At 36.4% G+C, this 24551-nt stretch overlaps 1 protein-coding gene across 1 annotated transcript in view; it reads right to left on the bottom strand.

The window, feature by feature from the left end:
* DNAJC10 (DnaJ heat shock protein family (Hsp40) member C10) overlaps positions 1 to 19027 on the bottom strand; it is a 40125-nt gene extending 21098 nt beyond the window's left edge. The window contains exons 1-11 of the mRNA XM_087435461.1: positions 18421 to 19027; positions 16948 to 17297; positions 15352 to 15517; positions 13726 to 13776; positions 8873 to 8955; positions 8500 to 8631; positions 7812 to 7905; positions 6623 to 6700; positions 4313 to 4356; positions 3494 to 3631; positions 323 to 412 (exon numbers count right to left, since the gene is read on the bottom strand). Of these exons, the coding sequence (XP_087291587.1) occupies positions 323 to 412; positions 3494 to 3631; positions 4313 to 4356; positions 6623 to 6700; positions 7812 to 7905; positions 8500 to 8631; positions 8873 to 8955; positions 13726 to 13776; positions 15352 to 15517; positions 16948 to 17151 (1080 nt within the window). The 5' untranslated portion in view covers positions 17152 to 17297; positions 18421 to 19027. The remainder of the gene's footprint in view (positions 1 to 322; positions 413 to 3493; positions 3632 to 4312; positions 4357 to 6622; positions 6701 to 7811; positions 7906 to 8499; positions 8632 to 8872; positions 8956 to 13725; positions 13777 to 15351; positions 15518 to 16947; positions 17298 to 18420) is intronic.
* Positions 19028 to 24551: the final 5524 nt, after the last annotated feature.

The raw sequence follows: 24551 nt of genomic DNA, 5'->3' as shown, positions 1-24551 counted from the left end.
TCTCAGTGACAATAAAGATAGTTCTGTAAGCAAGAACATAGAGTTCCAAATCAGACCCAAAGGTGCTTTGTGATCAAAATCTTGCCTTTCCTGATGCTCCTCCTGAAGCCCACCTTTAGGATTGGTTAGGTTTTCCCAAACTACAGATCCTCCCTGAAGTTGCAACACCAGCAACTCCAGCAATTAGACTTCAACCTAGAATTGACGGATATACAATCTTTTGAAACTGCTACTTTCTCTCTGGCGATGAATAAAACAAATGCTGATTTTAAAATGTTAAGACTTGAAATGTTACCAACATTTATTATTATAAAAATATTACCTCTAGTGTGTTTGCTGAAAGTAGTTCAAAATCTGGAAGATTATGCATTATTTCCAAATATATTTCTTTAGCATCCAATGAATTAAGAAACTAGAATAAGAGAAACATATTGTAATCGTTTTATTCAACATCCATTCATAGAAGAAACATATCTCAACATAATAAAGGCCATATATGACAAGCCCACAGCTAACATCATACTCAGTGGGGAAACGATGAAAGCTTTTCCTCTAAGATGAGGAACAAGATGGGATGCCTGCCCACTCTCACCACTCCTAGTCAATGTAGTACTAGAAATCCTAGCTAGAGCAATGAGGCAAGCAAAAGAAATAAAAGGTATCAGAATTGGAAAATGAGGAGTAAAACAGGATCTATTTGCAAAAGACATAGTTTTATATACAGAAAATCCTGAAGACTGTAACAAGAAACTGTTAGAGCTAATCAATAAATTCAGTAAAGTTGCAGGATACAAAATTAACACACAAAAATCAGTAGCTGTTTCTACACACTAACAGATTTTCTGAAAAGGAAATAAAAATATCAATCCCATTTACAATAGCATCAAAAAATACAATACTTAGGAACAACTTTAACTAAGGAGGTGAAAGATCTCTACTCTGAAAACTACAAGACATTGATGAAAGAAATCAAAGAAGACACAAATAAATAGAAAGGTAGCCTGTGTTCATGGATTGGAAGAATTAATATTGTTAAAATGTCAGTATTACCAAAAGCCATCTATAGATTCAATGCAATCCCCATCAAGCTTCCAATGGTATTTTTTACAGAAGTAGGAAAAAACACTCTTAAAATTTATCTGGAACCACAAAGACCCAAAATACCCAAAGAAATCCTGAGGAAGAAGAACAAAGCAGGAGGCATCACACTTCCTAATTTCAAGATATACTATAAAACTATAGTCATCAAAACAATATGGTATAAAACAGTATGGTATAAAACTGGTATAAAAACAGACAAATAGACTAATGAAGCAGAATCAAGAGCCCAGAAATAAACCCAAGCATTTATGGTCAACTAATATTTGACAAGGGAGCCATGAATACTCAAAGGAGAAAAGACAGTCTTCTCAATAAATGGCACTGGGATAACTGGATATTCACAAGTAAAAGAATGAAATTAGACCCATATCTTACAGCACTCACAAAAATTAACTCAAAATGGACTAAAGACTTAAATGTAAGATCTGAAACCATGAAACTCCTGAAAGAAAACACAGAAATAAAGCTCCTTGACATGGGTCTTCGTAATAATGTTTCAGATGGCACTGAAAGCACACAAAACAAAATACACAATAAACAAGTGGGACTATATCAAACTAAAGACCTTCTGCATGACAAAAGAAACCATCAACAAAATGAAAAGAAAACCTACAGAATGGGAACAAATATTTGCAAACCATATATCTGATAAGGGATTAATATCCAAAATATATAAAGAACTTATACAACTCAATAGCAAAAAAACAAATAACCCAATTAAAAAATGTGCAAAGGACCTGAATAGACATTTCTCCAAAGAAGATACATGACAGGGAACAGGTACATGAAAAGATGCTCAATGTCACTAGTCATTAGGGAAACGCAAATTAAAACGACAATGAGATATCACCTCTTGCCTGTTAGAACGGCCACCATCACAAAGACAAAAGATAAACGCTGGCATGGATGTGGAGAAAAGGGAACCCTTGTGCACTGTTGGTGGGACTGTAAATTGGTAAAGCCACTAGGGAAAATAGTATGGAAGATCCTCAAAAAATTAAAAGCAAAACTACTATATGATCCAGCAATTCCACTTCTGGGAATACATCCAAAGGAAATGAAAACACTAACTCAAAAAGATATCTGCACCCCCATGTTCATAGCAGCATTAGTTATAATAGTCAAGACATGGAAACAACCTAAGTGTCTACTGATGGGTGAATGGATAAAGAAGTTGTGGTATATATATATACAATGGCATATTATTCAGCCATAAAAAACAAGGAAATCCTACCATTTGCAACAATGTGGATAGACCTTGAAGACATTATGCTAAAAAGTCAGACAAAGAAAGACAAATACAGATGGTCCCTGACTTAATGATGGTTCAACTTAAGATTTTTCAACTTTACAATGGTGTGAAAGTGACAGGCATTCAGTAGAAACCATACTTGAATCTTGAATTTTGATCTTGTCCCACGCTAGTGATATGTAATAGGATACTCTTTTGTGACGCTGTGTAGTGGCAGTGGTCCACAGCTCCCAGTTAGCCACGTGATCATGAGGGTACAACTAATATACTTACAACCATTCTGTTTTTCACTTTCAGTACAGTATTCAGAGATATTCAACACTTTATTATAAAATAGGCTTTGTGTTAGATAATTTTGCCCAACTATAGGCTAATGGAAGTGTTCTGAGCACATTTAAGGTAGGCTGGGCTAAGCTATGATGTTCTATAGGTTAGGTATGCATTTTCAACTTAAGATGGGTTTATTGGGATATAGCCTCATCATAAGTCGAGGAAGATCTGTACTGTATGATCTAACCTGTATGTGGAATCTTAGAAAACAAAACAAAACAAAACTCATAGAAAAAGAGATAAAACTTGTGGTTACCAGAGGTGGAAGGTGTGGAGAAGAGGGAATTGGAGAAAGGTGGTCAAAACGTACACACTTATAGTTATAAGATAAATAACTACTAGGGATGTAATGTACATGATGATTATAGATAGCTAACAGGGCTGTATGATACATACAGGAAAAGAGAGTAAATCCTAAGAGCTCTGATCACAAGGAAAAAATTTTTTTCTTTTTTTCTTTCTTTTCTTTTTATTATATCTCTATGAGAAGATGAATGTTAGCTGAACCTATTGTAGTAATCATCTCACAATATATGTAAATCAAACCATCATGCTATATGCCTTAAACTTATATAGTGATCTATGTCAATTATTTCTCAATGAAAATGGAAAAAAAAAAAGATCCTTATAGGAGACTTTACAAACTGAACTATGTATTAAGCAGAATCCCAGAAATTAAATATCTGTTCTAAATAATTAAATGTTCCAAAATCAAATGATATAAACTGATTCATTTTCTTGCTTGTTGTTTACAAAACAATGTATTTTAATGTGTGTATTTATATGTAAATAAATTAAAATGATTCATACTAAAATATTGCTTTTCTCTTTGTTACTCAAAGTGGCTCCAGGAGGAAAATAGGCAGTGGTACTTGTTGTGATATCCAAACTTTTACAAAGGTTTTCCTGTATGGCGCAGTCCATCCATCCTACATTAACAAGACCATCCTAAAATGGAAAGAAGCAAAAAAATAGGTCGGTTGTAAGTGGAAAAAAAACTTAAAGGGATTTAGTTTTATTTAGCAAAAACACAACTTTTCTACTGTAAATCAAACATTTTTTAAAGAACACTCAAAAAATGATACACATTTGAATAAATTAATAAATTTAGTCTAATAGATGTCAAAATTATACCTAACATACGTAGAAAACATATTACTTTCAAGCACACATAGAACTTTCAGAATTTTCATATCTGGCAAACTCCCAACCCACACCTTCAATAGTATTCAAGTATTAACAACACACACAGACTATATTCCCAACCATAATATGATGAGGGCTAAATAAATAACAAAATAACAACAAAATAACGCACAAAAAAATAAAGTTTGGAAATGACAAAATCATTAATATATATTAACTCTTTAGTTAAACAGGAATTCATAATTAAATTACAGACTACTTAGAAGTGAATGACAATGAATGTACCACATGTCAAGATACACTGAACACAGCTAAGTAGTGAGACAGAAACTTATAGTAGTGAATACATTTATCAGAAAATAAGAAAGATTACAAATAAGTGAGTTAAGTGTTCAAAAAACTACCAAAGAAAATATCTGGAATCACTTTTAAAATGTGTTTCTTAACGTGGCAATACAGTTTTATAAAACAATTGATGCTTACCAACATGCCACTAAGCCTGAGACGTGTCTGTGAAGTCAAACAATCTAGGGGGAAAAAAAACTCATGAGGCAATTTCAGCTTTATTAAGTCTATACTTTCATTTGCCTTTCCCCCAAACTATCATGTTGATTCTAAGACAATTAATTGGGCTCTACCGGTAAATATTGAGACCTTTATTTACTATGTAGATACTGAGGTCAAAGTCTCATTTTATGCACATACATACACACACACTCTCACTCATTCTTTTATTTCCTCCCCTTAGTTTCCCAGGATTTCTAGCTAAACAGAAAAGGAGTTAATTTTTTCTCAAGCATCTCTTTAGTACCTTACTCTCAAATCTCTCCTCCTATCAACAATCCCTTTATCCAAGAGACCTCATGATTTGGGGGAAATAAAATATAATGGACCTATTTGATAAAGATATGTAAAGAATCCTTAAAACACAATACCATCTTAAAATAGATTCTTCACTATTTTTATGAAAGTTCTGTAAATATGAATGCTAGGATACAATGAGACAGATGGTATTAGAAGGAAGGGAATTGTGGCATCACAGAGCCTACAGGGACAGGTAAAATCAATCTACCTGGGGTAAAAGTAAAAATGTCAGCAAGTTTTAAAAGTTTTCTTCAAGTGTGGAATGGACAGAAATCTGTGCATTAGGCCAAAATGAGACAAAAGCCCTAGATGATAGACTTAGTTTAAAGCTAATTTTTGCTGCAAGGGAATACCTTCCTAACATAGGTCTTACAGGATAAGATGAATGGTTGATTTTAGTTTCAAGGCAATACCTTCTCAACATAGTAGCAAAAACGCTGAGAGATGAAGTGTGGGGAAAAGATCTATGTTGGCATTAGACATATGGAAATGTGTTAATGAATTAGAATATATATATATATTTTTTTTGTGAGGAGATCAGCCCTGTGCTAACATCTGCCAATCCTCCTTTTTTTTTTTTTTTTTTTTTGCTGAGGAAGACTGGCCCTGGGCTAACATCCATGCCCGTCTTCCTCCACTTTATATGGGACGCCGCCACAGCATGGCTTGCCAAGCAGTGCATCGGTGCGCACCTGGGATCCGAACCGGCGAACCCCGGGCCGCGGCAGCGGAGCCCACGCACTTAACTGCTTGCGCCACCGGGCCAGCCCCTAGAATATTTTGTAATACTGGGACCAATTTTTAAACAATCTCATTGTTTGAATACAGTTTACAGTTTGGTTTGGTATGTAGAATATTGAATTTTCAACTTAATTTACCAGGGGGAAGATTTCTGGAAATGGAAAGTTGTCATCTTTAAATACATAATTTTATGAGGCAAACGTACACATTTTTTTGTGTGTGTGTGTGAGGAAGATCAGCCCTCAGCTAACATCTGCCAATCCTCCTCTTTTTGCCGAGGAAGACTGGCCCTGGGCTAACATCCGTGCCCATCTTCCTCCACTTTATATGGGACGCCGCCACAGCACGGCTTGACAAGCAGTGCATTGGTGCGCGCCTGGATCGGAACTGGCAATTCCCAGGCCACTGCAGTGGAGCGCGCGCACTTAACCGCTTGCGCCACCGGGCTGGCCCCAACGTATACATTTTTGATATGTGTAAGTATGAGGCAAAGTCAATAATTCCAAAAAATTATTGTTTGGGGAGGGTAATATCTGTCAACAACTAATTATTTTTGCAAACTGTCAAATACATCTGAGGCTATCTGAAAGTACAATTTATCATGAGTATGATTAAGCTGAAAAACTTGCCACCGAACATAAACCATAAATGATACTTTAAGAAATTAATAATTTTATAATTATGTGTAAAATAATAAAATAACTCTTATGTGTAAAATAATACAAATGGTATACACTCATGAAATAAGAAATCGTAACCCTGGGTAGAAACTGTAGTTTAAAGTCCTGAATAATCAATTATAGTAATGTACTTAAGATTATCACCTAGTCTAAGGGTACATACTTCTAGTTTAAGATTAACAAGTTCTGGGGAGCTAATGTGCAGCATGTAGTGATTATAGCTAATAATACTGTATTATATACTTGAAAGTTGCTAAGAGAGTTTATCTTAAATGTTCCCACCACAAAAAAGAAATGGTTATTATGTGACAGGATGGAGGTGTTAGCTAATGCTATGGTGGTAATCATTTTACAACACATAAGTGTATCAAATCAATATGCTGTACACCTTAATGTTACACAATGTTATATGTCAATTATATCTCAATAAAGCTGGAAAAAAATGATTGTCACCTAAAAATTAAATGTCACCATTTCTTCATCATAACAAAATAAAGAATAAAATTACCTCCTCCTTTGGAACAAAAAGTGATCAGCCAACCAATACCAGCAGCAAAAGCAGTTTGTATGGAGTTAACAAAATTTCCTTAAAAGAAAATAAAGCAAATTTCTGATCACTTATTACTTGATAATGGAAAGTTTTCTAAATGGTTTTTCCCTTCTAATCTCACCCTCTTCCAATCCATTCTGAGTAGTATTCAAGATTTCCTAAAAATCTTCGTCAGTATGTCAAATTCCTTCACTGGCTCTCCATTTTTTTCATCACGTAAAATCTAAATTCATTATTTCATTAAGAAAGAAACTCAAATTGGCAAGTAAGGCCCCTTGTGATCTGAGCTTTGTCACCCATTCAGCCAGCCGTATTCTCCCCATCCCACTCCATCCCATTGCCTGTCTTTTTCTTAGATTCATGAAGTACTGCCCGTTTCCCAAATACACAGTGATCTTTTAAGGCTTCCTCTTCACCTTCATGGCAGATTGGGTCTGACCTGGTTCAAAAAATATTTTCTAAGCCTTCCTCTTTTCCCCACCTGAGTTCTTTCATATCCTTTATGCTTCCCCCTAAGCTTACCTCTATCATCATAGTTACTACTTGCATTTTAATGGTTTACTAATGTCTTTCACGCTAAAATAATGAGGTCCCTGAAGGCAGGGATTATATATTATATCACTGCAGCCGTGGTGTTTACCAGTTTCAGAGACATTAACTGGTATTCAATGAATGATATGAGCATCCGTTTAGATGATGATTTCATGGTCAGTACAGAGTAGTTAAATAACCTGCCTAGAGTCACCTGAAATAAAAAGCCTAAGATTAGAAGAAAAAGTTTTTAATCTTTAAAATTAAATTGGATAGGCATGAATTTACTGCCTGATATAGTGTACTTATGAAAGCAATAAAACACTAGGGAAACATTTAGTTGCACTTTGAAAAGTTGCCTTTTCCCCTAACCGTATCTCATATCCATTTCCCAATGTTAATTGTTTTAGCTTCTATAAACTATAATTCATTTGTTAAATGCCTACTATTTAGTAGAGGTCAGAACAAACAACACAATTCCTTTCTAAGAAGCATGGAAAAAGACATTTTAAAATTTCGATATTATGATCAAAATATTAATATGGCCACTGAAAAACTTAAAATACCAATTTCAAAGTGTCCTTGAAAATCAAGCAAATTAAGAAAATAAAATTACCTGTCCACAGTTCTGTCACTGTGCTTCTAACATGTTGCATGGCGAAACTCACTAAACTTTCCTTTGATCTGTCACCATGGTATTTCACCGCAGCCTATATTTTTTTTTTTTATAAAAAGAGAAACATCTTTTACTTTTTCTTTTAAAAACTCACTAAAAATAATACGAAGTACTTTTTATTTCACATAATACAGTAAGATCTGTCTCCCAATAGCACAGTGTATTTCCAAATGACATGCTGAGATTCTTGATTGCACAAATTCCACGTAAGACATTTTTAATACTATTTATAATAGTTTTAGTCTCAGTATTACCACTTAAAACTGGAAAAAAAAAAGGGATATTAGAACTTTATATTCAATGAGACAATACCTGTAAAATACTTAGTATTTTACAGGTACAGTAAGTACCTGTAAAGTACAGTATACATATGGGTTACATTATGTTCTTTAAGACAGAAACTGAAATTGGCAAACATTTAATTTTGAAATGGAGCAAAGTCAAAGTAATGGCATCTAAAAGTATTCATAATATAATCCAAAATGTTTATTGTGACTAAAATCTAGTTAGCACCTAAAATAAGACTTAAAAACCAAAACATTCTGTAAATTCACATATTATGTTTTCTCTAGTACTTCCCTTGTTAGAAAATTTCACAGCTTTAAAAAATGCTAAGTTTATCCCTTACCATTCCAGATCTAAAAATGAAGAGGCTGGGATAACTGCTGACTCCTTTCATTCGGCAAAGCATTCTATCATCACCACAGTTAACAGCTCCAATTCGAAGTAATCCATCTACTTCTTTAGCAAAGTCTCTCCACTATGAGAAAAAAGGAAAATTTAAGTATTTCTCTGATAATTTTTCTTCCCTTGAACACTTCAAGCTATACATTCTTAAAGGAGAACACTTTTATCAAATAAAATCATACATATGTGAAAATACATAATTATTTCTGATAGAATTATTATTAATAGAAAAATTCTAACATTAAAAAACAAACAAATGACATATCAATTAGAAATAATAAATATTTAATAATCAGGATGTAAAAAATACATACCGTGGGAGCTAAATCATGGCAGTGTGAACATCCTGGGGAGTAAAAGTTCACAAACCACAGTTCTCCAGAATTAACAGCAGCATCTGAAAGTACATAAAACCGAAACAACTTAGAATTATTTACTAATTTATTAAAAATATTGTGCATATTTTAGTTAAACGATTTTTGTTGAGATTAGAATGAAAAAAATACAGTCATATATCTTTCATACTGCCTTTATCATTTTCTGTACAATTTTTTCTATAGGAAGAAAACATATTATTTCAACTGTCAAACTAATACCTTTTTTTTTGTGTGAGGAAGATTAGCCCTGAGCTAAGATCTGATGCCAATCCTCCTCTTTTTTGCTGAGGAAGATTGGTCATGGGATAGCATCTGTGCCCATCTTCCTCTACTTTATATGGGACACCGCCACAGCATGGCTTGACAAGCGGGGCATCAGTGCGCACCCAGGATCTGAACCTGCGAACCCAGGGGTGCCGCAGCAGACTGTGCACACTTAACTGCTATGCCACTGGGCCGGCCCCTACCTTTTTTTTTTTTTTTTTTTAAAACTCTTCTAAGCATCCTTGAACTGCATGGTGTATGTCACCATGAAGCTGTAAAAAGAAAGGAAGCAACAGCCAAACCTCATGTAAGAGTTTGCGTGGGTGAGAGAAAAAAGAAGACAAACAGCGAGAGAGACTGAGATCTAAACATTTCTACCATCTGCAGCTTAGGTTAAACATGTGGCCAATCAATTCTGACTTCAAATTCTGAAAGAATGAAATAAGAGACCTACACAACATAATAAAGACTGTGGGGATTAAATTTAATCTTTTCCCTTAATAAGACATTTACCTTGGAAGACTGTTATTTTAAAACTATTAGGTCAAGGTTTTTAACAATTCAAAACATGAATACATATTTGCTAAAATAATAGATCTGAACACCATAATGTCTAGCTAACAATACATTATACATTACAATCTATAAGATGATGATGCAGCTAAGCGAAATTTATTCATTTAAAAATTTTAACATTGTAAGGATGTGCTCTAACATTCAAGATAAAAAGGTGAAGACAATTTGCTTTTAGTTAGAGTTTCCATATAATTCCATATCAAAATCAGTTATTAGTAATTTTTAAATAAAATTTTCACAAGTTATAGTAAGTAAATTATAATAATACATCAAAACATGCATACTATTCTAAATATGTGTAACTGATTCAGGTTATTTAGTTAACCTGAATCAGTGTTCACCTACATTTCAATTACAAGACACACAGATCGATGGGAAAAACAGTTAATCTGTACACCACACGCAAAGTGTATAATTTAGGAGTTTATCACTTGTTCTTTTGCAATGTTTAAAAAGTCTGACAAACAGACCATTTTGTCCAGGTGGTTGAAATAACTGCCATGTTGACTTAGACCACCAACTGGTGCTAACTGAGGTAAAATCTTAATAGACTTAGTGTAAACTTCAATAGAAATGGGATTATTTTATTAGCTATAAACAAGTAATGAGGTGTTATTTATATATAAAAAGAGAAAGCAATAATTAGACAAGGTATTACTGATCATAAATCTTAAATAAAAACATGATGTACAACAAACCTGAACAGCATTTAATTTGACACAAAACCTTATTTACAGTGAAAAAAATGTCTCCTATCTTGGTGCTTTGTTTTCAGAGAGCACTATTTGCCCAGTTCCCACTGTTGGTGAATAATAAGAATAAGGTTGAAAATATTTTTAATGCCATATTATCAAAGCTCAAAGGGATGTTTTTTCATAATCCGGTGACCCAGAATAGAATGAGTATGTTTCAAAATGCAATTTTCGGTTTCTAAAATATACAACTACAGCTAATAGCTTGTTAGCCTAGAAAAAAATGTAAAAATAAGGCACAGGTGCTTAGAGTTCCTCTTTTACTTCTTGAGCCTGTCTTCAAAAGGATGCCTGTATTGTGTGGGTACTATTCAGAATGACTAGGATAAGTGTGAGATGTTCTCTGCTTTTGCAGATACTATCCAGAACTTGTTTATAATGACTGATATAATACTTTTCTGTGACATATAAAAAGATAATATGCACTATGTAAAATGGGAAGGATGAGGACTTTTTTTTTAATTTATTTTATTTTTTTTGAGTAAGATTAGCCCTGAGCTAACATCTGATGCCAATTCTCCTCTTTTTGCTGAGGAAGATTGGCCCTGGGCTAACATCCATGCCCATCTTCCTCTACTTTATATGGGACGCCGCCACAGCAAGGCTTGACAAGCGGTGCATTGGTGCACGCCAGGGATCCGAACCTGCAAACCCTAGGCCGCCACAGCAGGGCACGCACTTAACTGCTGCAGCACCGGGCCAGCCCCGATGAGAACGTTTTTAAAGCTTTCAAAGTGGAGTTTATTAATTGCATTTTCTCTTCTGTACTATAATTGAACATTCTAGAGTTCCACTCCTGATAAAAGTAAACTATGTAATTTGTACTAACTTTCCCACTACAACTGCAGAACTGGAAAAAATATAAAAAACTTCTGTTGAAAGCAGCAGAGAATTACCAATGCAGGGAAGAATTACCGGGCCAAGGTATGGGAGGAGGTGGAAATCAAAGGGCCAATGTTTGCATCCTCTAGAAGAGGTAGCTGATGGGCAAGAAACTGAGCAGAGCTTTCAACAGACCATGAGGCGAGGACAAAAATGGAGCTCAGGACACAAGGAAGGAAGGGTCCTGTAAATAAAGTTGAACTGGAAAGTGACCAGTCCTCTCAAAGTCCAAGCTCAGCTTTTGAATCACTTCAATTTCTGTCTGGATAAAGCTGCTGTGAGACTGTTAGTGACCCTAGCCAGAAGAAAACATAACTCCTCTCTGGAGGAAGAGAACATACATAACTTTAAAATAACTCCATAATTAATTATACAATTAGTTATACAAAAGACAAGAGTTAAGTAACCCAAACCAATAGAAACAACTGGTAATGGAAAGAGACCCACAACCAAATAGGCTAATGTGATATTCTGTAAGTACACACTGATACTACTAGCCACACCTCCCATCTTACCTCGGCTTCTTCAACTAAAACTACAGGATTAGCTCATCTTAGATATGAAGAATAGTCTTAGAAATCATATAGAATGGTGGCAACTCTGCATTGAACCTATCAATATTACTTACTTCTGAAAAACTATCTGTAAGGTTTTGTGGCTATAATTTATTTTTACCTTCTATTTGGGGTCCTATATGAACTATTAGCAGTTCTTAACCTTTTCTCCATAGTGACACATCTGAAAAAGTTTTAACGTACATGCAGGATAACCATCAGGAAAGTCTTTCATTCTGGGTGGACTCATGGATTAGTCAGCTTGCAGGTTTTATTCAGTTCCTCCAATTCTATCTCTAATTCCAAAGTTTTCTGCCTCACTGGACCACAAAGCACTTACTGATAGACTAGGAGATGAGAGACAATAATGACAGGAAAAGCAACAGATTCATATAGCTACATGCAGAAAAGTTATGATTCTGCCAGCTTGTGACATGGGTATCAGTTCTGTCTACCAACAATACAAATGAATCAAATTTTCTTCCATTTCCTTTGTAGGGAAGGTATGTTTTCTATTCATTTTCTTTAGAACTTGTTCAAGCGTTCACGTACACTTTTAACAAAGCAATATACTGAATAGCTACTTTGTAGGCCTGAGCTCACCCACATGATGTAGAAAATAAGAATAAAATGCAATTCTTGCTTAGAAGAAACTTGTACAAAATTAAGTGACTGTAATATATCTTTTATAATAATATGAAAAATTACATATATGTATATTTTGCAGCTAATATGCTATTTTAGTTTTCTAAATTAAGATTGTAACAGCAAAATAAAATTGATTTGAGGTAAAATGTATTGTTTTGAAGTAGAAAAGGAAGAATAAATCTATTTTATTATACATGTACAAAGTTTAAAAGTATAAGAATCTAATCAAATATTTAAAGTTTTCTAAAATGCAATGAAAAATGCAGCAGAACTGTATTTTTATATCCATTTTCACACAAATCACAGATCAAATTAAATCTCCTTCCAAAATAACCACATACTTAACCAAAACTCTGAAATTCAAAAGCTCTGAAACTGGAAGGCTTTTCTCAAGTTTGCAGCAAGCTCACCTGGCATTCACATCTGTCCTGAACTGATATCGGGCTGTACGTTATTTTTACTTTTTATTTAGTATATATACTTATGAATTTTGCTGCAGAAATATTAATTTTTTAATAGTATACTGCCCCACATTCTGCTAAGGACTTTACTTCTTATCAGTGCTGGTAGTTTTATTTTGTTCTCGTTCAGCTTTTATCCTCTATGCATACGTGTGTATACCTTTTCATGATTTGTTTTACACTGCATATGCAATTTTGTATTAGGCTTTTTTTCACTTAACATTCTCTTAAATGTTGTAAAAACTTTTTAATAATGTGGAAAAATACTTATATAGAAAAAAGAACAGATACTGGTTCATTATTATTCCAAATGTGTCAATTATACACAAACACACATGCACAGAATGTTGAGGATGTTGCTTAGCCCTTCTAAGGGTTCATCTCCTCATCTGCAAAATAAGAGGAATAACTATAGCTACTGCATAAGAATGTCATAAAAGTTCATTAAGATAATGGAAGGAAAGTTGATGATGGTAATAAAAAGAAACTAAGAGAAAATCTTAACTATAGTTTTAGAATGTTATTTAATACACACTACATACATATTACCTTGCTAAAATCCAAAATATTTCTAAATGCTAAATCCATTTGTCCTCTAGAGTTTTAGAGAATTTTAGGACTATTTTTAGAAAATCATATGAACACAGACTTACCAAATTCTCTTCTATCCAATGTTATGATTTCAGGATCATCATCATAAATACCTAATTTTAAAAGTACACAAAAATTATAAAATTAAAACTTCATCATGAATTACCACATAAAAATAGGTTACTCTTATTTTAATCACCAAAAATCAGATTACTATACTAAATCTCAAAGTTGAAGAATATGCAAGAAATTAAGAGAAAAGCCAAGAGTAAATGATACCACTGGTGATACATTTAAAGAGTGATCAAAAGGTATCAGTTTCCTGATATGGACTATCATGGGTGTGTGTGTGCGGGTTCCTAAAATTCACATAATTTCATCTCCACAGAAAATTTCTATTATGTTTTCTAACTTTATTCTGAAATAATTATAGACTTACAGGAAGTTGTAAAAATAGTACAGACTCCCATGTTCCTTTCACCCAGTTTCCCCTAATAGTGACATGTTATGTAGTTTTAGTACAACATCCAAACCAGGAAACTGGCACTGTTACATTACTGTAAAATAGAGTACAGACCTCATTCGCTTTTCAGATTATATGTTTTTTTAAATAAGTGGTATTATTTAAAAATATTTTCTATTGCTAAAAGTCTTGTAATTAGAATATGTGCAGAGGTAGAGACAAACTTATTAAGTAACTATAAATTTTATTTACCATAATAATTAAAACCAATGTGAGAAAATTTCTCATTACTATATAAAACACCTAAATAATATTAGTGATGGATATAGACCAGGCATCAGCAAACTTTTCCTGTAGAGGCCAGTTAGTAAACATTTTAGGCTTTGTGGGACATATGGTTTCTGTTACAACTACTTAACTCTGCCCCTGAAGCGTGAAAGAAGCCATAGACAATATGTAAATAAATGAGCAAAACTGGATTTTAATGAAACTTTACAAAAGCAGGTGGCAGGCTAGATTTAGCCTGTGAAATGTAGACTGCTGACACCTGATATAGACTATCAAGCTGTAGTGAATATACCTGAAAATACTGTTTTGAAAAGAAAGTCAGTCTTGAGAAACAAATACTCCAGATATAAATTTAAAATATTTTATTTAGTCTGATATAAAAGCATGCATCAGTTCTTAGTCTGCATTCGAGGCTAATTAATGATTAAGAGAAATACTGGCTATCTGAACGCTCCCTCTTGCCTTGATACCTGTCTTTACTTTTTCCCTCCCTTGATATCTTGAATGTGTTTGGTCCCTCTGCTCTTGCCTCATTTCTTATTCCTGTCAATACCATTATTAAACCATTATTAATTAAGAAGGATGGCATTTCTACTGAAGTGATCACTATTAAACCTAAAGGAAACTTGAGCCCTTTTTTGAAAATATGATGCTCTAAAAATATTGAAAGGCTTAAATATTTAACTTCTAATGCAAATATTTTTAAATAGCAATCCTTATTTTAAAAGGAACGAGACTATGACCAAAACCCCTTGCTATCTGTGCAGATAATACCTACATACCACTGACTTTCCTTTTGAATTCTGCTCCCATGTTATATTAAAACGAGTCAAGGTGACACATATGAACTATATACGCTAAGTGGTGAAACAAAATTAGTTTTCTAAATTTACTCATATAAAAAAAGAATTTCATAGGGAATATCATATCATCTTACCAAAATCGTAGCGATAATAATTCCAGCTTTCATACCGGCCTCCTTCTTGATTGTCTGCAAGTCCCTTTTCTCCATATTTGTCATACTTTTTCCGCAGATCTTCATCTTTGAGTACTTCATATGCTCTATTTATTTTTAAAAAATCACTATGTGCATTTGCGTTATTCTATTAAAAAATATTAGATATAACATTTGTTTCAGATACACAACCAAGTGTCTTCAGAAGTTATATGTAGATTTAAATTTAATTCTGAGATTTCTGGGAGAATACATACCCAGATGAGGAGTAGTAGTACAATATGAAATGGGTTATCATGGGTTGAAATAGAAAAGGATTTTTAAAGAACTACAATCTTAAAAAAAAAAAAATTAGAAAAGTAAGAGAGAAATGAGAATTGATGCCTCAAAAGGCTGACAGATGTGGTTATACAATGTAAGTCATTCCTTCTAAGAAATGCAACTGAGAAAAAACTGACTAACGAACCCTTGGAAACCCTTAACGTTGCAAATATTATGTTACTCCTAAAACAATTACAAAGAAATTTGTGGGTTATTTTTCTATTTGAGGCAAAACCAACATATTAACTAAAAAAAGTATGTGCCCCAATCCATCACATATTTAAGAACTAATATCAGAGTAACAACTCAAAACTGGATTAGAGATATTCCTCATTTGTTACTGTTTCATAGAATTGGGTTTTGAAGAAGGCTTTCATCTAAATAATACTCAGTTGTTGAAAGTCTACCATCTTTCATATGGAAACAAAAAATCACATTCTGAAATTTTAAAGAAAAATCTGAAAAAATAAAAACTCTAAATATAATAGAACGAAGATATCAGGGAAAGATTACCAACTAACAAGAGAAATAGTGATTCTACTGCTCAGCTTTATGCAATCAAAATAAAATAATCCTATTTAAAAAATTCTATCCAGAAAATAGAAAATTATAACATAACCATATCCTTCTCCTTGATGAGTGTCAAATCTCATTAAGAATAAATTAATTAGATAAATTATAAAAATATCATAAAAAACAAAACTAATTTAGTTTTGAAAGACTACATTATTGAATACATAATCAAATATTTATGATTGGAATTAACTGAATTTGGTTGCTCTCAAGTTTTAGTTTATAATACTTTCTGACTGGTCTTAGACTTGTACATGGGAAAAAATGGTGAAAGTTGAAGCATGCTATTATTAGCAATTACTGCCATTTTTAGCAAGATATACCCTCTAAGTTGTAAGGAAATAATTTTTCTGTTACTCTTCTACAATACTTGATCTTAACCTACTTTACTAAGAGAACTGCTTCACAGACACTATTCTCTCCTTTGGGATTAACGTCTGTACAAGAACTATTGGAAGTTAGTTTTCAAATTAAGAGAGAATTGCAGTTTTGGTATTGACATTCTTTTACACTGTTCTAAACTAGAACATTTTGCTTCTTCTGTTTTTAGTAGAGAAGTTGAATTATTATTTTTGACATGTAATTGTTCTTAAGCATTTTGAGCACTTATTTAAAATAATGTAAATATATAATAAAACTTACTAAGATACCTTAATCAGATATTAAAAAGAAATTTTTACCTACCGGGTTTTTATCAGGATGCAGCTTCAATGCCAATTTCTTGAAAGCTTGTCTTATTTCTCTACTGCTTGAAGTTTTGGATACTCCAAGTAAACTGTAAAAATCCTGATCTGTGGCCACCAAAACAGCCACATACACTAGTAGAAAACAGACAATGACCCCCTTCATGTCTCTGTCACCGTCATCTTTATTTAACCAGATTCCCATTCTTTTTTTTATACAAGTTCTGATTTAAGGGAACATTAAGATACGCCGTTGGTTCCGTTGATGTAACATGCAAGTTTGAGAACTTCTGTCCACATTATTCCAAGGATGACTCAAGCATCATGAAAACTGTCTCCCAAAATGTTAATCTAAAGAGAGGAAACCAGGTAGTCAAAGTACATTAAAAAAACACAAAACCCAGCAATAACATTATTTATTAAATAACATGGTTAGCAATACAATCTCCATTAAACGGCAAATCAGGGTGAGTGCCCCAGGCTCTACTCTTCGGGGGTCCCCTTCACTGCTTCCATATCCAGATAGCCAGATTTGAGAAATCACTCAAGATATCACATAGAAGATAAAGGTAGTGTGTGGTTGCAGCTAGCTACAACACTTTAAAAACAAACAAACTCATCGATTTGCTCTGATCAGCACCAGAACACAAGGGTGGGTGTTCTTCCTTTTCCTACCCAGCTTAAACATTGCGCTTTTGTAATACTGCTTCCTTTTTGGCTACTTCTTCATCCCTTTAAGGCTATCCAGTTCTCATTGTAATTAGATTTCACTTGTAGAAAATATCCTTTGGGGAGAAGCACAGGGTTCCTTCCAAAAAGTCTGTATTTTTCATATAACCCTTCCAAAAATCGCAGTGAATTGATATTGTTATACCAGACAACTCATATAGTAGGCCGTTTTTTCCCCCCGAGTCTTCTCAGAAGGCGCTTACATCTATAATTTTTTTTTATAATTTTTATTTATTTATTTATTTTTCCCCCAAAGCCCCAGTAGATAGTTGTATGTCATAGCTGCACATCCTTCTAGTTGCTGCATGTGGGACGTGGGCTCAGCATGGCTGGAGAAAAGTGCATCAGTGCGCATCCGGGATCCGAACCCGGGGCGCCAGCAGCGGAGCCGAGCACTTAACCGCTAAGCCACGGGGCCAGCCCCTTACATTACATCTAAGTAGAGACTATTTTATAAAAACAGCAGAATAATAACTGCAAGTTAACACTGCAATTTTATTGCAAAGTTTATCTTTGGTATAAACAAAATAGAAAAAGAAACAAAAAGAGAAGGGAATCAGTTATTTAGACACGCTCACCTTTGTAGGACGAAAATAATCTCCACTTCATCAGATCACATTTAAACTTAGTTCCAAAGATCTCATAATGCTTTGAAAAATCTAACCTTCCCAGAAACTTTCTTCATTTAATTCTAAATGAATTTTGAAATTCATTTAGAATGAAATTTAAAAATTTTTCTCCTTACCTGTGAATAGGCTTTGGCTAATATCTAATCCCTCCTTTTCAAGCCACCAAAAAATACCGTTGTAAACACAGTGATGGAGATTAACAAATATCCAGACTAGATGATAAGAAATGATTAGAAAAAAATAGAGAACATATTCTCAAACATCACTTTGGGACAAGTGGCATTTCCTGCCTAGCGGTGGTTCTCTGTCCGCGTGGGTGTGGCTGAACTGCTCTGCGCCGAGCTGCGGGGACAGGGGGAAGCTGCAGGTAAATGCAAATCGAACGCCTTCTCGCTGCCATCACTCCAGAACCGGATGCGGGGAGAGGGGAAAGGTGGAGACACGGGGTGAAACAGACTGTCAAGTATACCAGTCGGTGAAGTCTCAGGTTGGACTAAGGGAAAAAGGAGCCTGAGTAACTGAGGCTGAAGTCAGAAACTGGAGCAAGAAGAGGGGAACCGCTGGGCGGAGGAAGGGTGGTGTAGGTAATAGGGAAGACGACGACGGGGAACGAGAATACAACAAACCGGCCGCAGGAGCGGAGAAGAGGGGAGAGTCAAGCGCACAGGCATTTCGTCCCTCCCTTCCCGGAGGGCCAAGAAGGCTGCCGGCTCCAACAGAGCCCCTGTCCCCGGCCTATGCCCACCTCGGTGTTGCGGGGTCGCCTCCTGCAGCTACTGCCCCATCCTCAATCCCCGGCGTCTGACCCCACCGGCCGAGAGCAAGCCGTGCGTGCGGGAGGGAAACACGCGCTCTCCGATCGCCGGGCCGCCGCGCCCGGGACGGGGGAGGACAAGCCGCCCCGGCAGCAACGAGCGCGGCCACCTCCGGTCGGCTCCTCGCGCGCCGGTCTCCCCGGGGAGCTGGGGCGGGGCCTGGCGCGGGGCATTGTGGGGAATGAGTCGAGGACGCGGCCCGGGAGGACGGCCGGCAGGCCTAGCGGGTGCGGCGGCGGGCGCGGGCTGGGGAGGGTGGCGTAGGTTTAGGTTGACGTGGCCGTGCGCGCGGAATCCGGCTCCGGCTCCGGCTCCGGCTCCGGCTCCGCTCCAACCCTGAGCTGAGGGACACGCTGTAGCCGCCAAGCCCGCGCCCCCACACCAATGCGGAGGGTGCACGCAGCGGGCCGGATGCAGGGCGCCGAAGCCCGCCCCTTCCTGCTGCCGTTGCTATGGTGACGGGGACCCCCGGAGGGCGGGTGTAGGCGTGCCATTTGCCTGTGACCCTGTTCTTAAAAGGAAGGGCTGCAGGGCATATTTCTGGTGGGTGGTTGGGGCAGAAAGGTGAAATTTTGCAGAAAAAGGGAAGCTTGACTGAAGTGACATTGATTCTAGTGTCAGACTATAGGGTTGAAGAGGCAGTAGGAAACTGGAGAGAAATAAAAATATTTATGAGCGTGTGTGTATGTGTGAACAAACATTTGAGCATTCTACAGTATTACCTGGCTTTCTAGTCATCCAAGCTAGAACTGGGGAGTTATCCCTACTCCTCTTTCTCTCCCACCTTTACATCTAAATGACTTGAACGTGTTTAAAAGCTGATTAGGAGCCAAAAAAGACACAGGGAGGCTGCAGATATAGGAGAGAGGGACAGAGTCAGGGGCACAGGTGGATGGATTGATCTTAAACGGTTCATTTATTCATTAAAGTTGTTTACCGTCCACTGGGCTACTTGGCATACTGTGGTGAGCAAAGACGGAGCTCTGCCCTGAGGAAGTAGGATAACAGTTAATCAGTTATTCAAACAAATCTATGATTATGAAGGGAAAATACATAGTGCTGTGAGAATGAATAACGGGGAACTGACCTACTCCTGGGGGCAAAGGTTTTGAAAACGGTATTACCAAAATAAAACAAAATGAAAAAGAAATTCAGTGTATATAGGGAAGGAATTAGGGAATGTTGCTAGTGCTGTCGCCTCCCTTGTGCTGTCGCCCTCCTCATCCCACTTGGGTTCCCGCAATTTCTACATGCTCTGCTCACTTCACTCAGGTTCCAACCTATGCCAGGCTGCCCTCCCACAGGGACACCCACATCTCCCTGAAAGGCTCCAATGTGTCCTCACTCACCCTCCGATGCCTCCACCCCTGCCCAATATGGACACAACTGCACCAGCCCCAGCTAGTGGCTTTTGGGCTGAATTGTTCAGGATGAGGAAGGGCCATGATTATTTTTTAATAATCATTTAGCTATAGTTTGAAGAATGTAATGGAGGAGAGCAATAGTAAATATAGGAAAACCGGCTAAGTCTATTGCAATGGTCTATGTGTTAGATGATGATGGCTTGGATTAGGGTGGAGTTCCTGCAGATCTAGAGAAACGAACAAATTCGAGCAAAATGTCAGAGGTGATATATACAAGATTTGGTGATGAATTGGTCATGATGGGGAAGAGAGAAAGATGCTTTGAAGACACATCTCTACTTCAGATAATTGATATCAGGGATGACCACTTGCGTCCGGGAAACCAAAGCCTTGTCAGCATTGGTATGATAAATCAAAACTTGATACAACAGCTCCATCATATATGCATGAGATGTGTTATAACAAGGGACTATTTTGTTTCATTTTTAGTTCCACCTGGGGAATTGCTACTCATCTTTCAAGACCCAGTTCATGTTTCTTCTGAAAAATAATTTTCTGTGAGCCATTCAAGCATATTTGATCACTCCATCCTTTATTATTGCCTTTATCACACCATATTATAATTATATTTCATTGGTTGGTCTGCTATAATGAATTCTTTGAGATCAGGAATCATATTTTATTTATTTTTTTCCTCAATGCCTAGCTAGAACAGTGTTTGGCATCTGTTCAATACATGTATTATGATGGAATGAAGAATCAATATTTATTATGTGAAAAGAGGAAAGAATGGCCCTTTGTGTCTAAAGTCATTATTGTTTGGCCTGGAGGGAGGTGCATGAAGAACACACATTCACATGTAGAAATATAATGTAGTAAATGTGCAATGAGTGATATAAACAATACGTTCCATGGGGACTTAATTTTGAGCTGAAGTGCTTAAAGTAGAATTAGAGGACAGTATAGGTGTTTCCAAATAAAAGAAGAATTCCTCAATAGATTTGGAATTTTAGAACCAGGGAGAATCTTTGAGATCATGAAGTTCATTTCTTAAATGCATAGGGGAGGAAACTGAAGCCCAGGAAGGTTAATGAGTGACTTGCCTAAAGACATTCAAGTGTAAATGGATGAAATGAAGTATAACCTGTCTGCTATTTTCTTAGCCAGTGTGAAATGATGATAATCAGAATAACTAAAACTTACATATTTATTATATGTCTCAGGCTCTGTTTCAAGCACTTTACTTATATTAACACATTTAATTGTCACAACAACTCTGTGAGGTAAGTGGGATTATTATGTCAATTTTACAGGTGAGGAAACTAAGACAAAGGGAGGTTAAACTACTTGCCCAACATTGGGTAGTTAGTAAGTGGTAGAATTTGGAGTGCAATCCAGTCTAGATCTGGAGTCCATAAGGAACACTGCAATCAGTTAATTGAAATATTTTTGGATTTTTTTTTTGTGTGTGTGAAGGTTAGCCCTGAGCTAACATCTATTGCCAATCCTCCTCTTTTTTTTTTTTTTTTTTTTTGCTGAGGAAGATTGGCCCTGGGCTAACATCTGTGCCCATCTTCCTCTACTTTATATGTGGGACACCTGCCACAACATGGCTTGATAAGTGGTGCGTGGGTCCGTGCCTGGGGTTCCTAACCTGCGAACCCTGGGCCCCTCAAAGCGGCTTGCGTGAACTTAACCACTACGCCACTGGGCTGGCCCTGGAGTATTTTTGACAGCGTTTATTTAAGCTAGATAAGGTATTATTTTCGTAGCATTTTTTTCTTAACATAATAACCTATCACAAGTGCTTGATTTTGGGGGGTTAATTGTAATATTTTATTAGATCACACCTAATTTGTAAAGACAAATTGATTGATGTCTTAAAGTCACCTACAGCACCTACTAATGGAGTTGGCATTCAATATATGTGTTGAATTAAGTTGAATTTGCAGCATTGATTGTATTTCTATGATAATTGTAATTTCATATTTTCATAACCAATAAACAGGTCTACGTTTAGCTGTAACTGACCGTTCTTTTATGCTTATTTCCCTAAATTCCAGTTATTTTGACACTATAATCTTTAGTGTTAAAAAATCCTATGTGGTAATGAAACACTTTAACAAAAGTCAAAGTCAAGGAGACATAGGCTTGTATACACATACATATATATGTATGTATATCTTGTATACACTGGCTTTCCTTGGCACTAACTCCTAAATAAATACTTACTAAATTGAATTGAGAGTGAACAAAAAGCAAATATGAGTTGACAGTCCTGGTGAATTTTTTTTTCCATTTTACTGGATAAACAAGAAGGACCAGGAGATCAGATTATAAATTGATAAAATGTGCCTGCCAGCCTACTCACATCCCAAATCTTTAGAGATGATAGAGAAGTTTATTTTTTTTATTTTTTGATGAGGAAGATTGGCCCTGAGCTAACATCTGTTGCCAATATTCCTCTTTTTGCTTGAGGAAGATGGTCTCTGAGCTAACATCTGTGCTAGTCTTCCTCTATTTTGTATATGGGACACTGCCACAGCATGACTTGATGAGGAGTGTGTAGGTCCGCACCTGGGATCTGAACCTGTGAACCCAATTGCTACGCCACTGGGCTGGCCCCAGAAAAGTTTATTTTCTTAAAAACATAAATCCAGATCATTGTCACAGAGCAAGAAGTGCCCTCAATGGACTAGAAATTTTGAGGCATCCCTGGAATCTGGGAGACAGAAGGTGTTGAATTGACAAAAGAAATCACTGAGCAAATCACAAAGGAGAAGAATGCTGCAAAAGATGAGAATGGCTCAGGATGTTTTTAAGTAAAGAAGAGAATGACGTGGGAATGAGGTAACTTGGAGATGTTGGTTGGTTGAGGCACTGCCTTGAGGGTAGCTGTGCAGGTTGGCTTCTGTGTCAGATGTCCTCAAGACCATGTCCAGGTTTGATGATTCACTAGAATGACCCATAGGACTAAGGATATAATTGTATTCATGGCTAAGATTCATTAGAGGGAAAGAATACAAAGCAACATCAGCAAAGGGAAAAGGTGCATAGGCAGAGTCTGGAGGAAACCAGGTGGAAGCTTCCAAGAGTCCTTTCCCAGTGGAGTCACACAGGGTGCACAACTCCAGAATTGAGTTGTGACAACATGTGCAAAGGGTTGTGTACAGGGGAAGCTCATTAGAGACTAAGTGACTAAGGTTTTTATTGGGAGCTGAACATGTAGGCATCCTCTGCTTAGCAGGCACCAAAATTCTAGGCTCCCAGAAGGAAAGTAGAAGTTCAGCACAAGCCAAATTGTTTTAAGAGTTAAGGCACAGTGAGCCATTCTTGTCATGTAAGGAAAGTTTTTTCTAATCAGGAAATTGTTTACCAGCCAAATTCCCAGACACTAGGCAAGGACCAACCTTCCAAACAGGACTTCCCAGGGATAGCAGTCTCAGATTTGCTATTTTAAAAGGAAATATAAAACGGAAATATACTATGACCAACTGGATTTACTCAAGGTATGTCTTTTACTGAGCTCCATGGAAATCAGCTACAGCTGAGCATTTAAGGACCTCAATGCTGGTAGACTCCTGGGGTGATAGATCAAGCCACTGGTCCAACATCTGCAGCCATAAGACTTCAATCCAGAATGCTGATCATGACAGAGAGGGGCTAGTGTTTTCCTAATCAAAATCCTCATAGCACTAGGGCCAGGATGCTCTTTCTGAGTCTGATGTCTGGCCTTCTAAATGCCTGGGTAGTAGCCCAGAGTGTAATAGGCACTGGAGGCCCTGCCCACCTACTACTTCTTCCTCCGGAGTTGTATCAAAGGCCTGGCATGTTTGATGCCTGGTTATTTGACATTGTTTGCTTAACAACTGGTGCCAAAAGTAGGGCAGCTGGCCCAGCCTACCAAGGTACCACAGATCAAAGACCTACTCTGGAAGTGGAAACAGCCCAAAGAGGGCAGCATGACTAGCTTCAAGGATTGGGATGGGTAGTTACTAACTGGTTGCAGGAACTAGTCCTTTGAAGTCCTAAGTTTCTTAAGCAACAAATTTGCTAAGAATATCAAGA

This window comes from Ceratotherium simum, chromosome 9, assembly GCF_057802395.1.
Source record: "Ceratotherium simum simum isolate JZ-2026a chromosome 9, ASM5780239v1, whole genome shotgun sequence".
Taxonomy (NCBI): domain Eukaryota; kingdom Metazoa; phylum Chordata; class Mammalia; order Perissodactyla; family Rhinocerotidae; genus Ceratotherium; species Ceratotherium simum.
Note: the sequence above shows the minus strand (reverse complement) of the source record. Positions and strands in the feature narration are given on the sequence as shown.